Below are 14,256 nucleotides of genomic sequence, written 5' to 3' on the forward strand. Positions count from 1 at the left end.
TTTTTACAAATTGCAAATTTCCAAGTTTCAATTTCTTTACTTCTATAATACATAGTAATACCTCCAAAAATAGTTATTACTTTACATTCCCCATATGTCTTCCTCATGTTTGGATCATTTTGGGAATGATATTTTATTTTTTGTGGATGTTACAAGGCTTAGAAGTTTAGAAGCTAATTTTCTAAACCCCAATTGTTAGGGACCAGTTCAGGTCTGAAGTCACTTTGCGAGGCTTACATAATAGAAACCACCCAAAAATGACCCCATTCTATAAACTACACCCCTCAAGGAATTCAAAACTGATTTTACAAACTTTGTTAACCCTTCAGGTGTTCCACAAGAATTAATGGAAACTAGAGATACAATTTTTCAAAATTTCACTTTTTTGGAAGATTTTCCATTTTAATAATATTTTTCCAGTTACAAAGCAAGGGTTAACACCCAAACCAAACTCAATATTTATGGCCCTGATTCTGTAGTTTACAGAAACACCCCATATGTGGTCGTAAACTACGGTACGGGCACACAGCAGCGTGCAGAAGGAAAGGAATGCCATACGGTTTTTGGAAGGCAGATTTTGCTGGACTGTTTTTTTTACTTTACACCATGTCCCATTTAAAGCCCCCTGATGCACCCCTAGAGTAGAAACTCCATAAAAGTGACCCCATCTAAGAAACTACACCCCTCAAGGTATTCAAAACTGATTTTACAAACGTTTACAAAGAGATACAATTTAAAAATTTCACTTTTTTGGCAGATTTTCCATTTTAATATTTTTTTTTACTTTTACAAAGCAAGGGTTAACAGCCAAACAAAACTCAATATTTTTGGCCCTGATTCTGTAGTTTACAGAAACACCCCATATGTGGTCGTAAACTACTGTACGGGCACACGGCAGGGCGCAGAAGAAAAGGAATGCCATACGTTTTTTAGAAGGCAGATTTTGCCTAGACTGTTTTTTTTTTACACCATGTTCCATTTGAAGCCCCCCTGATGCACCCCTAGAGTAGAAACTCCAAAAAATTGGCCCCATTTTAGAAACTACGGGATAGGGTGGCAGTATTGTTGGTGCTAGTTTAGGGTACATATGATTTTTGGTTGCTCTATATTACACTTTTTGTGGCAAGATAACAAGAAAGCTGTTTTGGCACCGTTTTTATTTTTTGTTATTTACAACATTCATCTGACAGGTTAGATCGTGTGATATTTTTATAGACCTGGTTGTCTTCTGTATTAGAATGCATTGGCTGTATGAGTAATACTGTGTGTATTACTCATACAGCTTCCGGCCTGTGAGATCCAGGGGGCTGGATCTCACAGGCTCTTCACAGGAAGGCAGCGCGATGCCTCAGGAAGGCATTGCGCTGCCTTCCATGCCATCGGGTCCCCCCTACAGTCCCATGGGGACCCGATGGCACCACCGCCACCGCACCAGGTAAAAGCCGCAAACCGATCCCCCCCCCGCGCATCGGAACTATACATGACGTACTGGTACGTCATAGGTCCTTAAGGACTCGGAGACCATGCCGTACCGATACGTCATGGGTCCCTAAGGGGTTAAGATTATCAAATCTTTCATATAATAATATCTACAAAATTATTTTTATATGGAGAAGGACCATAATACACAACAATAAAAACAGAGCAAACAGATATTGTCATGTACAGTAAGTGGCAGCTCATGAGTCCTCCATTTGATCTCACAGCCCAGATATCAGTCCAGACTGGGACTGTGGTTACACAAACATGACAACCCTAAAATTATAGCTGCAGACTTAGAAGTGAAATTTTTATTTGATATATTGCCTTATGCGTCCACAGTCAATGTACTCTCAAGGGTGCTATATTCGTTGACATGATAAAACAAATATTGTTTTTTGAGGCATTACCAAAGAAATATACAAAATTTCACACTGTTTAATGGGAGTCTGTCATCAATAAAAATCAGTTTTAAACCGGCCAAAATGCCAAGCAGGGCTCCCTCTCCATGTTATAACCATAAACCCAAAGAACTGCAACGGGCGTACTGGGGGGCGCCCGGGGGATCCCTTAAAGTGAAAGAGTTTTTTGTTGTGATGTCAGTTGCATTTCAGCAACGATGGACTAGGTCCCCCTATTTAGAAGGTGATGGTGGAACCCAGTGTAGGAATGCCAGAGTGGTGTGAGGATGGCCTAAGATGTCCCTCTAGGTGTTGTGGCCTGCACTTGTCACGGTGCTCCTACCTGGATATCCTGGATCCCCAGGCGTTGTAGTCCGAAGCAGTGCAAATAGGATTGTGGATGAAGTCTGTGTCCAGCCTTGTATTGAAGTAGTTAACAGCTTTACTTTGCATGAACTTTCATCAAGGAACAATCTTCCAACTTTATCTTGGTTATCAGCAGTTTTCGACATTAATTCTGGCAGGCAACCCATTCGGCTCTGCTACATCTGTACTCTTTCAGCTCTGCTATGATGTCTGGATTAAATAGGAACGTTTCCTTTGCTGATTTCCTGTCGTCTGACTCTATCTTTATCTTTCTCCTTATCTTTGTCCAGGGAACCTTTCCTCCTGGCTTCTGAGGCTTGTAGCTTGGGCCTATATGCCCAGCAGAGCAGAACAAGCTCTGCTGGCTAGAACACAGCCACCCCCTTACAGGGGGTAAGCTAGACTAACTAGAGACTAACTCCTCCCTCTCTAGAGAGGGCTAGATTGGAATAGAAGGTTCTACTCCAAGGAAACAAACTCTACCATAATTGCCGTCATCTGCTTGTAATCCAGGCACATTACACTTAAACAGTCATTTGCAAGGAAAGTGAATACACATCGGCAGAAATGACAAAGGATCAACCATTAAAGATAGTAATGAGCCGAAAAAAGTGGTAATGTCCCCTATCCCCCTAGAACCTAACCCTGTCCATCAAGAAGGAGAGTCGATTATTTTTTGGCTTGAATTCAGTCCTGAACATGATTATGGCTTCCACTGAAGGGCGTTTGGCTCTAAAGTGTTTCAGCATGTTGGCACAAAGCCTTGCCGAAAAGAATGCTACCACACCTTACAGCTACCTATATTGTGTTTGAATGGTTACTTAGAAGGCTGAAAACACATTTCTTGTTGCCATCATGTGGTTATTTCTGCAAAAAGAAAAAAGCCATAAAAAAGAAAAATGCTTTTTTTTTTTTTGCATGGGCTATATGTCTATGGCATAAAAACACCAGGAAATGAGCCAAAAAACATCATAATCAGAGCATGCTGTGATTTGCAGGCTCCTACATAGTCATCTGCTGGGCTCTGCCAATCCATATAGATAAAAGTACTTTTTCTCCAGAAAGGGATCACTAATGGGCTGATGTTTCAGACAATTATCAGTAGCAAACCAAAAGTTCCCGATAATTGCCTTATCATCAGCGGGTGAAGTAGGCTGCATTGACTTTGGCTGTTACAGTGATTGATTGTCCCCATAGAAAATCTTTGTTTCTGGGCAGCAGATCACTATTTTCAAAGCACAATCTTCTGCACAGAAACAATGAGGTTAGGTGCTGGCTGAGCGACAGCATCACCAGATGCACAAGCGTCGTTCATCAGGCGATTGCCAGAACCTTTTACACAGGGCAATTATTGAGAAAGAACATTTCTACAAACACCTATCCCTAACAATTGGCCTGATTGTCACTTTGTGGAAAAGAAAGTGAAAGGTATTACATTCAGCTGAACTAGCTATAAAGGTAACATAATTCTGGGTGCCTATTAGGGAACTCTGACCACAAGATGAATCCCTTAAGATGCTACTGCAGGGTAACTGAATGCTTAGTGACAGGTTCCCCTACAGATTACAACTGATTGATTGGGTTTCTGATTCACCCCTTGGCGATGTGACAACATCCTTAGCTACAGGAGACAATGCTCAGTTTCTCTCCACAGCGGGCATGTGCTGGGAGAGATTAGCCGTGGGCCGATTGCTCCGCTGCTCTATTTCTGTGTTTCTGACTAATGGAGCGCCGAGTCATGGACTTATCAGGTTCTGATTCTGGAACTGCGTTGTCTGTCTGGTTCTGATCTCAGCTTGTCTTCTGACCAGTATCTGTCTTTTGTTTGGTACTACATAGCCTGCCTGGTCCTATACCATTTACATATGACCCAGTTTTTGTATTGTTTTGCCTCTTGGTGTTTGTCTGTCTTTGCACATAAGTAGCGCAGGGGCTGTCGACCAGTTGCGGTCTTGCTACCTAGGGCTTGTACTGCAAGTAGGTATAACAGGCTGGGTTCTAGGTCAGGACTCACTGTCCGTGTTTGTCCCTACCTACAGGCATTACAGTAAGCTACAGGCACCATGTTATAGAGCAGGAGGAGCTCAGCAGATTGATATATAGTTTATGGGAAAAGATTCAGTAAAACTTGTATTTTACTAATTTAAATTCCTGCTGATTCTAGTCTTTGAAGTCAAGGAGGTGGTCCTATCAGTGATTGACAGATATCTCTGTGTACACAGTCATAGGGGAAAGACTGGCAATCACTGATAGGACCGTCTCTTTGACTTCAAAAGCCAGAATGAACAGGAATTTAAATGTATAAATAACAGGTTTTACTGAAACCTTTCCCACAAACCACATATCAATCTGCTCAGCTCCTCCTGCTCTATAACTTGCTGCCCGTAGCTCAAACAACATGTTCAACATGACAGGTCCCCTTAAAGAACAGATTTTCTTTTGTAGAAATCCATGGGAATGTTACAGTATACTGTACTTTCATCAACGGTAAAAGAAAAAAAGAGAAAAAAGGCGGCACTCACCGAATCTTCATTAAATCGTCGCTTTATTCGGTTTCCGGTCACATGTCACAGAAGGAAAGGCAACAGCCGTTTCGCGCAACAATTGCGTTTGTCGAGCTCGACAAAGCGCGATTGTTGCGCGAAACGGCTGTTGCCCTCCCTACTATGACATGTGACCCGCACCCGCTATGTTTCTAACCGAATAAAGCTACGATTTAATGAAGATTCGGTGTGTGCCGCCTTTTTTCTCTTTTTTTCTTCTACCGTTGATGGCATTTATGATACCGTTGATAGCCATCGTGATTTAATTTACCTGTATGTAAGGTTCCTTTTTTCCCTTTTTTTTCCTTTTTGCTGGTGTTTGCCCTTAATCAAAAAGGGTTTTCTTCTGTGTCATGTGCATGGGAACGCCCCCTTGGGTCTCCACCTCCCAGGTGATACCTATCAGCCTGGGGTTAGTATGTGCTACTTAAGAGGGAGCTCCCATTTCATAAACACGTTTGTCATGAGGTCTGAAACGCGTTGACTGCTATTTGTACACCTGTATGGATTTTAAACTTGCTGGATTAAAGTTTCTCATTTTTTCACCGGAGAGAGCTGGATTTTCTTCTTTTTCGTTGATGGCATTTAGCTACTTACTCAGGCAGAGCACCACTCAATTTTTTGCATGGTCGCTGAGAGCAAGCCATCTGCACCGTAACGCTTAGTAGTGCCGGCTGTGGTTTCTTCTTTCTTTTGCTCAATAATATACTGTACTTTGCTTTGTAAAAGATTTCCACAATAAAACTTCAATTGTAGGAAAAGTCATTAGCAATCTTGCAACATTTGTCCCAATCCTGCAATCTTACCCTGACCCAAAGCAAAGGGCTCCTACACTGCAGTTTTTATGATAAATAAGTAAAATAAATAGCGTTATAGTAATAATGTATGCTTGGGCAATATAATATTAACTTAAGTTCCTTTTACACGGACTGATGATCTGGAAGATTACTGGGGATAGGCTTTGTATAAATGCTCGTTCTTGATAAATAACCTATGTAAAAGGTGCAGGCGATCACCCGATGTTAAACTGCGAACTGTTGCCCTGCAACAATGATTTTCTAAGGGGAGAAGTGATCACTCGATCGCTCGTCCCCATACAGCGGAGGTTATGTAAATGCCGCCCTCATCTCTGCTGACGGTCAGGAAATTATCAGGAACTTTAGGCCTCATGCACACGACCGGACTCTGAACCCGGACAACCCCTTTAAGTAAAAACTATCGAATGAGGTACCAATAACTTGGTTATAAGGGAAAATAATAGCATTCTTAATACAGAATGCCTAGTGAACTGTAGATTGAGGTGTTAAAAAATATAAAAAAAATTTACTCACCTTATCTATTTGATCGTGCAGCCGGCATCCTCTTCTTGCTTCTTCTTTCAGGACCTGCAAAAGGACCTTTGGTGACGTAATTGCGCTCACCACGTGGTGAGCGTGGTGATGTCAGTGCAGGTCCTGCTGAATGAAGATAGAAGATTTCTATCTTCATTCAACAGGACCTGCGCTGACGTCACGTGGTGAGCACGATTACGTCACCAAAGGTCCTTTTGCAGGTCCTGAAAGAAAAAGCAAGAAGAGGATACCGGCTGTGAGATCAATTGGAACAGGTAAGTTAATTTATGTATTTTTTTAACACCTCAATCTACATTTTACTAAGCATTCTGTATTAAGAATGCTATTATTTTCCCTTATAACCGTGTTATAAGGGAAAATATTAAAATCAACAGAACACCTAACCCGGGTCTGGGCACCACAGTCAGTTTTTTATCACGCGCGTGCAAAACGCATTGCACCCGCGTGATAAAAACTGAACATCGGAATGCAATCGCAGTCAAAACTGACTGCAATTGCGTACCTACTCGCATGATTTTCTCTGATCGCAGACGCAACGCATCCGGACCAAATCCGGACACGCTTGTCTGCAAGGGGCCTAACATCAAGTACAAGATGTCACGAGAAAGCAGTCTCAGAATGGCTTGAATAAATAAAAGCATTCCAAAGTTATCACCACATAAAGTGACACATGTCAGATTTGCAAAATCAAGCCTGGTCACGAAGGTGAAAAATGGCTTGGTTTTGAAAGGGTTAAACCCCCTATTGCAAGTGATAAGGTTGCTAACTAAATCACAAATCAGTGTGACTGGATAGAATGTGACAGTTTACACAGGCAGGTGTCCTGTCAAATGGAGCAGAACTAAAAGCAATACCTTTCCTTGCTCATTGACATGCTTGTCATTCTTCGTCTGTGTGTAGAAAATGTAAAAATAATATCCTACTTCAAGACGCAGGGAATGAAAACCTTAATGTAGGAATGCAGTCAAACAGTGGCGTACCGTCAGTGGAAGCAGACTAGAGGTGAGGGAAGCGATTAGTCTCACTAGCCATACTTCACCTGTGGGGGGGGGCTGTGTCCACAGGTAAAGACGCACTCACCTGCCCACCTGGCTTTGTCAATCTCCTGCCTGCGCCCCTGCCGCAGTTAAAACTTGGCTACTAGCGCCACTGCCCTTCTGGGCAGTAGCTGCTCCCAAAGCCGAATGCGAGTAGCAGCGCAGGCAGGAGATTTACAGGGCCAGGTGGGATGTCCAGCCCTGTCAATCATATGCCGGGTAGGCACAGCTAAATATGTCTGGCTAACGCCTCATGCGCACAGCCGTTGCCCGGCCGTCTCCGTATTGTGACCCGCAAGCTTGAATCGGGAAGGTCTAGTGCAGAATGGAGACACGGAACCCCACAGTAGCAACATGGGTGCATCCACAGGGTTTCTGTCCATGCCTCCGCAGCGCAAAAAAGTAGTGCATGCTCTAGTTTTTTGCAGTGTGGACGGATCACAGTGTGGATTCCGTCTGCGGAATCCGCGCGGATGTTGCCCGTGCATTGCACGGAACGGCTGAACAATGGCCGTGTGCATGAAGCATGAGACAAATCAATGTACTCATCTCAAGGCAGTCAAGCCAGTGTATATAGTCCTTGCACTTCTTTATAGAGTCTTGATCCTACTACTTCTACGTTGCTCCTAGAGGCTCATTTACATATATTAAAACATCATATAGCTTACTATATAGCTTACTATTGACATCTATGGGGATTCTGTAGTCTTACCACCCATACGTTTTTTTTACGGCGGCCCAGTCTAAGTGCTGCACGGTTCCCCCGTGCAGCGGGGAGCAGGAACTCGGCTCTCACATGAGAGCCGTGGTCCTGCTCTAACAGCCCGGACCGGCAGAAGAGCCGATCTGGGCTGTTTAACACTTTACATGCCGCGGGCAATGGCACCCGCCACATGTAAAGTGCTGACAGAGGGAGCGGACTCCCTCCAATGTCAGAATAGCATTGCCATAAAAAAACAATTCACTATAGGGATAATGCATTGCATTTTGAAAGCAATCAAAAAGCTGTCTGTTATAGTACCCTTGTGTGGGAAAAAAAAGTAAAAACAAAAATGCATTTATAAACAAAATACGCTTTTCAATGAAAAAAATAGCAAAAAAAAATAAATCTTCCCCATATGTTTGGTATTGCCGCGACTACATAAATATCATTGTACGGCAAATTATCCCCTACAATAAACGCTGTGAAAAAAAAAAAAAAAATGACTGAATTGCTAATTTATTCTTAGTTGCCACCGAGAAAACTTAATAACAAGTGATTAAAAAGCGCCATTTACTCCAAAATGATACCAAAGAAAAAGTCATCCCCAAAAATCAAGACCTCACACAACTCCATATAAAGAAAAATAAAAAAGTTATGGGTCTTGGGAAGTGGCGATGCAAAAACATTTTTTTCTTTAAAAAAAAAGGGGTTTTATTGCAAAAAAGTTGTAAAACATATCACTGTAATCGTACTGACCCAGAGAATAAAGATAATGTTATTTATACCGAAAAATGAACGCCGTAAAATTTATAACGCAAAAACGCAGTGGCAGTATTACTGTTTTTCCCATCTCTCTCCCAGAAAGAGTTAATAAACGTTAATCAGAAAGTTATGTGTACCCCAAAATGGCGCCATTAAAAACTACAACTTGTCCCGCAAAAAAAAAAATCCCTCATACAGCTATATAGATGGAAAAATAAAAAAGTTATAGCTCTTGGAACGCAACGATGAAAAAAGGAAGAAAAACGCTTGGTCAGTAAGGCCCAAAACAGGCTAATCACTAAGGGGTTAAGCCCTGCTGGAGTTAGGGCTTAGGCTGAATTCACACGTCTGTGGAACACGGTCCGTGAGATACCGGACTGGCATCCTGCTGAATATGACGTTGCTGGCCTAGGAAGAAGCAACGGCGTTCGATGGGGCCTCTTCAAACAGCTGATTAAAGGTGGTGCCTGGATTCAGACCCCTCCCGCCCTAACCTGACAGTTATCAGAATCTTGGAAAACCCCTTTAAATAATGTAAATTGAGGGAGGATTATTACCTAATGTGCATAAGGCTACTTTCACACTAGTGTTTTTACTGGATCCGGCAGGGTTCAACAAAAACTCTTCCGTTACTGATAATACAACCATCTGCATCCGTTATGAACGGATCCGGTTGTATTATCTTTAACATTGCCAAGAGGGATCCGTCATAAACTCCATTGAAAGTCAATGGGGGACGGATCCATTTTCTATTGTGGCAGATTGTGGCAAAGAAAACTGATCTGTCCCATTGACTTGCATTGTGGGTCTGTCTTGCTCTGCCTCCCAGTAGGGAAATAAAAACGTAGAATTCTGTGGTTTGCTCTCCGGTATTAGAATGGAGAGAAATGCATTTTGGAGCATTCTGTTCTGTTCAGTTCAGTTCAGTTTTGTCCCCATTGACAATGAATGGGGACAAAACTGAAGTGTTTTTTTCCGGTATTGAGCCCCTATGACAAATCTCAATAACGGAAAATAGAAACACTATCGTGAAAGTAGCCTTACACTATACACAGCCTACTCTCATTTGGGGAGCGGATTGATTCCCTTTAAGGTCATTTACAGTGGCCGATTATTGTAACATGTCAGTTTCCTCTTGATTTTGCCTGAAAAAAGCAAAGATGTATTGTTCATCTACACGGAAAATGACCATCATCAGCCCAATGAACAAATGTTGATCCCTCCAGTAGTGACATTTACATGCAGAGCAGCAATTGCTCAGCATTGAGGATGGTCCGGAAGGAAATGTACAGTATATCAGATCATTCATCAGTGGTCATGTGAGAAACAGAAGTTCTCCTATTTCCTGGGTGTGAGGAGTTTAGTTCCTCTGGCCCCTGATTTATACTTTATATAATTTATGATGCCCTTTACTGAGAACAATTACATCCACTAGTTTAGCTTAGGCTACTTTCACACTAGCGGTTTTATTGGATCCGGCAGGGTTCAGCAAAAACGCTTCCGTTACTGATAATACAACCATCTGCTTCCGTTATGAACAGATCTGGCTGTATTATCTTTATCATTACCAAGACGGGTCCGTCATGAACACCGTTGAAAGTCAATGGGGTACGGATTCGTTTTCTATTGTGGCAGAGAAAACAGATCTCTCCCCATTGAGTTGCATTGGGGGTCATGCCGGATCCGTCTTGCTCCGCATCACAGGCTGGAAAGCAAACTACAACATGCTGCGGTTTTCTCTCCGGTATGGGAACGCAACTAAACAGAACGGAATGCATTTTGGAGCATTCCGGTCTGTTCAGTTTTGTCCCCATAAAAACTGAAGCGTTTTTATTTCCGGTATTGAGCCCCTATGACGGATCTCGATACCGGAAAACTAAAACGCTAGTGTGAAAGTAGCCTTAGTGTGTAGGGGCTACGTTTCCATGATGTAGTCACCATCAATGCTTAGGGAAGAAGAGTCTGACTGACCTTCAGCTACACTCATTTATAATTTGTTACAATGTATCAGTATAATCAAAACATTCCAGTTGGGCCGGCTTCGCGTATATCAGTCGTGCCCGGCCAGATGTTTTATGCTGGAGCCAGGCACAACTGATATCTGTGTATAAAAACTAAGCACGCAGAGTTTTTCTGTTCGGCGCTATTGGACACCCAGCATCAGAACTGGTGCACAAGATGTATGAGAACGATCCCACAGAAAACTATGGGATCCCTTCTAGCTTCAGCTCCCCCCATTTTCTGTTTAACCACAGAGGGAACTGAAACGGATCACTGGATATATGTGAAAGGATCCTAAGGAAACTCACATTTTTTAGATTGTTACCTCACTACCCATCTATCTGAGAGCCACCTAACTATGCCAAAGTAGTGCTTTCAACTTGAATATTACCCTACATAAAGTACATACACCTAAGAAGGGGTTAAATACTGTATATGGTCTCCCACGAGTGATCAAATGGATTATCCTGTCTTGTCAAAGGTGTAGACAGTAGAGTATGTGAATGATCAGGACATTCATGTGGGTGTTCAGTCTAGTAGAACTTTGTGGTTACACCAGAGATAAGAAGCTGAGAAGATGAGTGAACTGTCAGCTCAGACGCCTTCTCCTGCAAGGTGAGCAGTCTTCTGGAGTAACCAGATCTGCAGACTCTGGAAAGCGTCTTTATTATTTCTCACGCAAATCACATACTTTTCATGTTATGAAGTTTATGGAATTCCCTTCAACCATCACAAAGCAAAGTGCTGAATCACTGCACACGTCACACACAGGAACGGCTTTTTCTCCATCATTTTATTTGAAAATAAGAGGAATGTCTCAATAAAATACATATAAAACATCATTATAAAAACACAATCTCTGCTCAGTAAGTGGCAGTGCTGGCAGCGGCATTGGTACGCCTGGAAGAAGTTGGCTCGATTCGAGCTTTTTTTTTTTTTTGTCTTGTTTTTTTTTTTAAGCCATCCATTTCATCATTGGCCCACCACAGATCATTAGTGGTGACCTGTCATCACAGAATTAACTATAAATAATTTAAGAAACAACATATTTGGCACAATGGTGGTTATACAGTAGAAATGACCTGGAAATTTATCACTGCTTGGCATAATGCTAAACGAAAATCAGGATCATAGATATTGCATGTAGGCCACTCAACAGTCAAATTGGCATTTCAGAAATGGCACATAGATTGAAATACAGACAGGTGACAGCCAGAGAGGTGGCCCAGTCAAGGTAATGTCATTACAACGTGGGCCATTGATAACACAATATTGTGTCCTGTCCACAAATACAGTTATAAAAGTTAATTCTAGACTTAAAAAGTGCAGTCTGAAGGTCACTTATAGACATCTTAGAAAATACATATTCCAGTGCAGACTCGGTGGCACAGCCACACTATTACAAGTATAATGGATCTAGACTTTGATGTAGATCCAGGTCATTGAAAGGACTTACAATCACATTACTAAGGGCTATGGGCCGTATGTCTGGTACAAAAGAGTGTCAAAAGGTAATGGTCTCCCCTGAAGTTGGGGTGGTTATTATAGGCACTTGTCAGTAATAGAACATGAAGGCACTAAACTGGGCGGAATGACCCAAGAAAGACAGAAATGTATTGATGCATTACATGGTAGCCCGATTAATGGAACCCCTTCACGAGAAATTATTTGCAAAGAAATCATGCCTTTTACTGATAAATATAATTGGACGCAGTGGATGCTACAACTAACATACCTTCCCTGGCCCACACCCTCTTCATTGTCATGCTAGCAATGTCTCAGGCTGGTATGGTTGGTATGATCCAGGAGGACGCATGGTGCGCAAGATCTCATTACTTGTCAGGTGTTCTGAGTAAGACTTAGCAGAGCTGGGGTGTGGAAAGAGTTGAGGGTGCTGGGAAGGGACACGTCTGGACTGGGGGTGATCTTCCCTGGGGTCAACAGACAGCTGCTGTTCTTCACTTCTGGGATCCACAAAGAGTAGCAGAGCTTCAGGCATGCAATACCTATAGAATGCCTGTAAGTGCAAGGAAGCTCCAGCGCTGCTTAGGGGGTTGAGTGGGAAGAGGGAATGTGAATGAGGCAGGGAAGATGATGAAGGGTAAGACAGGAGAGGATAGGAAGGGACTGAAGGGGAAGAGTGCAAAAAAGCACCTGTAGGCCACAGGATCCTTCCACTGGATGATTTGGGGTCTTCTTCTCTCTTCTCTCTCTTGTGGAATGGTTTACTCAGGATGCTGTCAATTGCAAAGGAGCTGGAGAACTTGGTCCCTGGACTGGTCTCCTTGGTGGAGCTGCTGGTGCTGATGGAAGGATGTGCAGAGGAGCAGGCTGGGGATGAAGGTGGCATTAGCAGTCTGCTGGAGGAAGGGACTGAGCCCTGGATGGCAGCAGGTGATGGCATAAGGGGGTGATCAGAAAGCCCTTGCAGCTCCTGCTCTTTGAGGCACTTGGTGACCCTGTTGAGCCTCTTCCTTCTGCGCCTGAACACACCATCGGCAAAGGTGTACTCACTGTTGGGGTTCAGCATCCAGTAGTTGTCCTTGCCCCATGGTCGTGAAGGGTCTCTCAGCACTTTGACAAAGCAGTCGTTGAGGGAGAGGTTGTGGCGGACAGAGTTCCTCCAGCCGGTGTACTGGCCTCGGAAGAAGGGGAACTTCTTCATCAGGTAGTCATTGATTTCGGCCAGGGTGAGGCGGCCGCTGGCAGAGTCCCTGATGGCCATGGCTATGAGCGCGATGTAGGAGTAGGGCGGCTTGGGGCGCCGGGTGTAGGTCTTGGCTTTGCCAGCCTCCGGTGGTTGGGTTCTGCAGCCCACAGGTATCTCGGCGCCCTCCTCTTCTCTCTCGGAGCCGGCTCTGCCCTCCTCCTCCTCACCAGCCAGGCTGCCCGTGTCCGTGTCCACCTCCGTGTCTCTGGTGCCCAGGACCGGCGCGGGGCTGTTGGCTACAAAGTCTCCGTCTGAGCCTAGCTCATCGTCCCGGCTGGAGAGCGGGGAGGGCATGCTGCCCTCCTGGTCCACATAGGCTGCCCGGGAGAACATCTCCACGCTCATCCCGGCCACGACTCTTCTGGATTGCCCCCGTTCACACTGGCTCATGTAGCGGTAGTGGTGTCAGTAACGAGCCCACATGTTCTCTGCACCTGAGCGGCTGGAAGGGGTGACAGCAGGGAGGGAATCGCCACAGCTGTGACTCGTCAAGGGCTGTCACGTCCCTCAGTGCAGAGCAGCGGCCGCCGGCTGCGCTTATTATTATTATTGGACGCTGATCCTTCCCTGTTATAATAGACAGGTGGGCGGGGCTGCTCTGCTCACCTACTCTATCTGCAGCCAATCACAGGCTCGGCCGCCAGCGGGGGGCGGGAAGGTAGTTAGCGCTAATTACCTGACACTCGTGTCACTGCCGCATACATCACGCAGGTGTCTCCAGGTGTAACGTGCGCCCTCACTAGCAGGGGGCAGAGCGGCTCCAGGTACAGCAGCGTCACGGCCCCTACCTGCATGATAGCAGTGGCAGTGTACTCGGCTCTACATATACGTATCGCCTAGAAGACGCAAGATAGCGGCACAGGAGGGGCAACCCCCAAAAAGAGAGCGACCCGGAGTCTCCC

At 44.2% G+C, this 14,256-nt stretch overlaps 1 protein-coding gene across 1 annotated transcript; it reads right to left on the bottom strand.

The window, feature by feature from the left end:
• Positions 1–11,416: 11,416 nt before the first annotated feature.
• FOXQ1 (forkhead box Q1) lies at positions 11,417–13,882 on the bottom strand. Its single transcript, XM_044294303.1, has one exon. It carries the CDS (start codon positions 13,742–13,744, stop codon positions 12,407–12,409), a length of 1,338 nt encoding a protein of 445 aa, XP_044150238.1. The 5' UTR covers positions 13,745–13,882; the 3' UTR covers positions 11,417–12,406.
• Between the last annotated feature and the right edge of the window lie 374 nt (positions 13,883–14,256).

The sequence above is a fragment of the Bufo gargarizans genome, chromosome 5 (assembly GCF_014858855.1).
Source record: "Bufo gargarizans isolate SCDJY-AF-19 chromosome 5, ASM1485885v1, whole genome shotgun sequence".
Lineage (NCBI taxonomy): Eukaryota > Metazoa > Chordata > Amphibia > Anura > Bufonidae > Bufo > Bufo gargarizans.

Coding starts and splice junctions, on each gene's coding strand:
- FOXQ1 (XM_044294303.1), bottom strand. CDS start 13,744: ATGAGCCAGTGTGAACGGGGGCAATCCAGAAGAGTCGTGGCCGGGATG.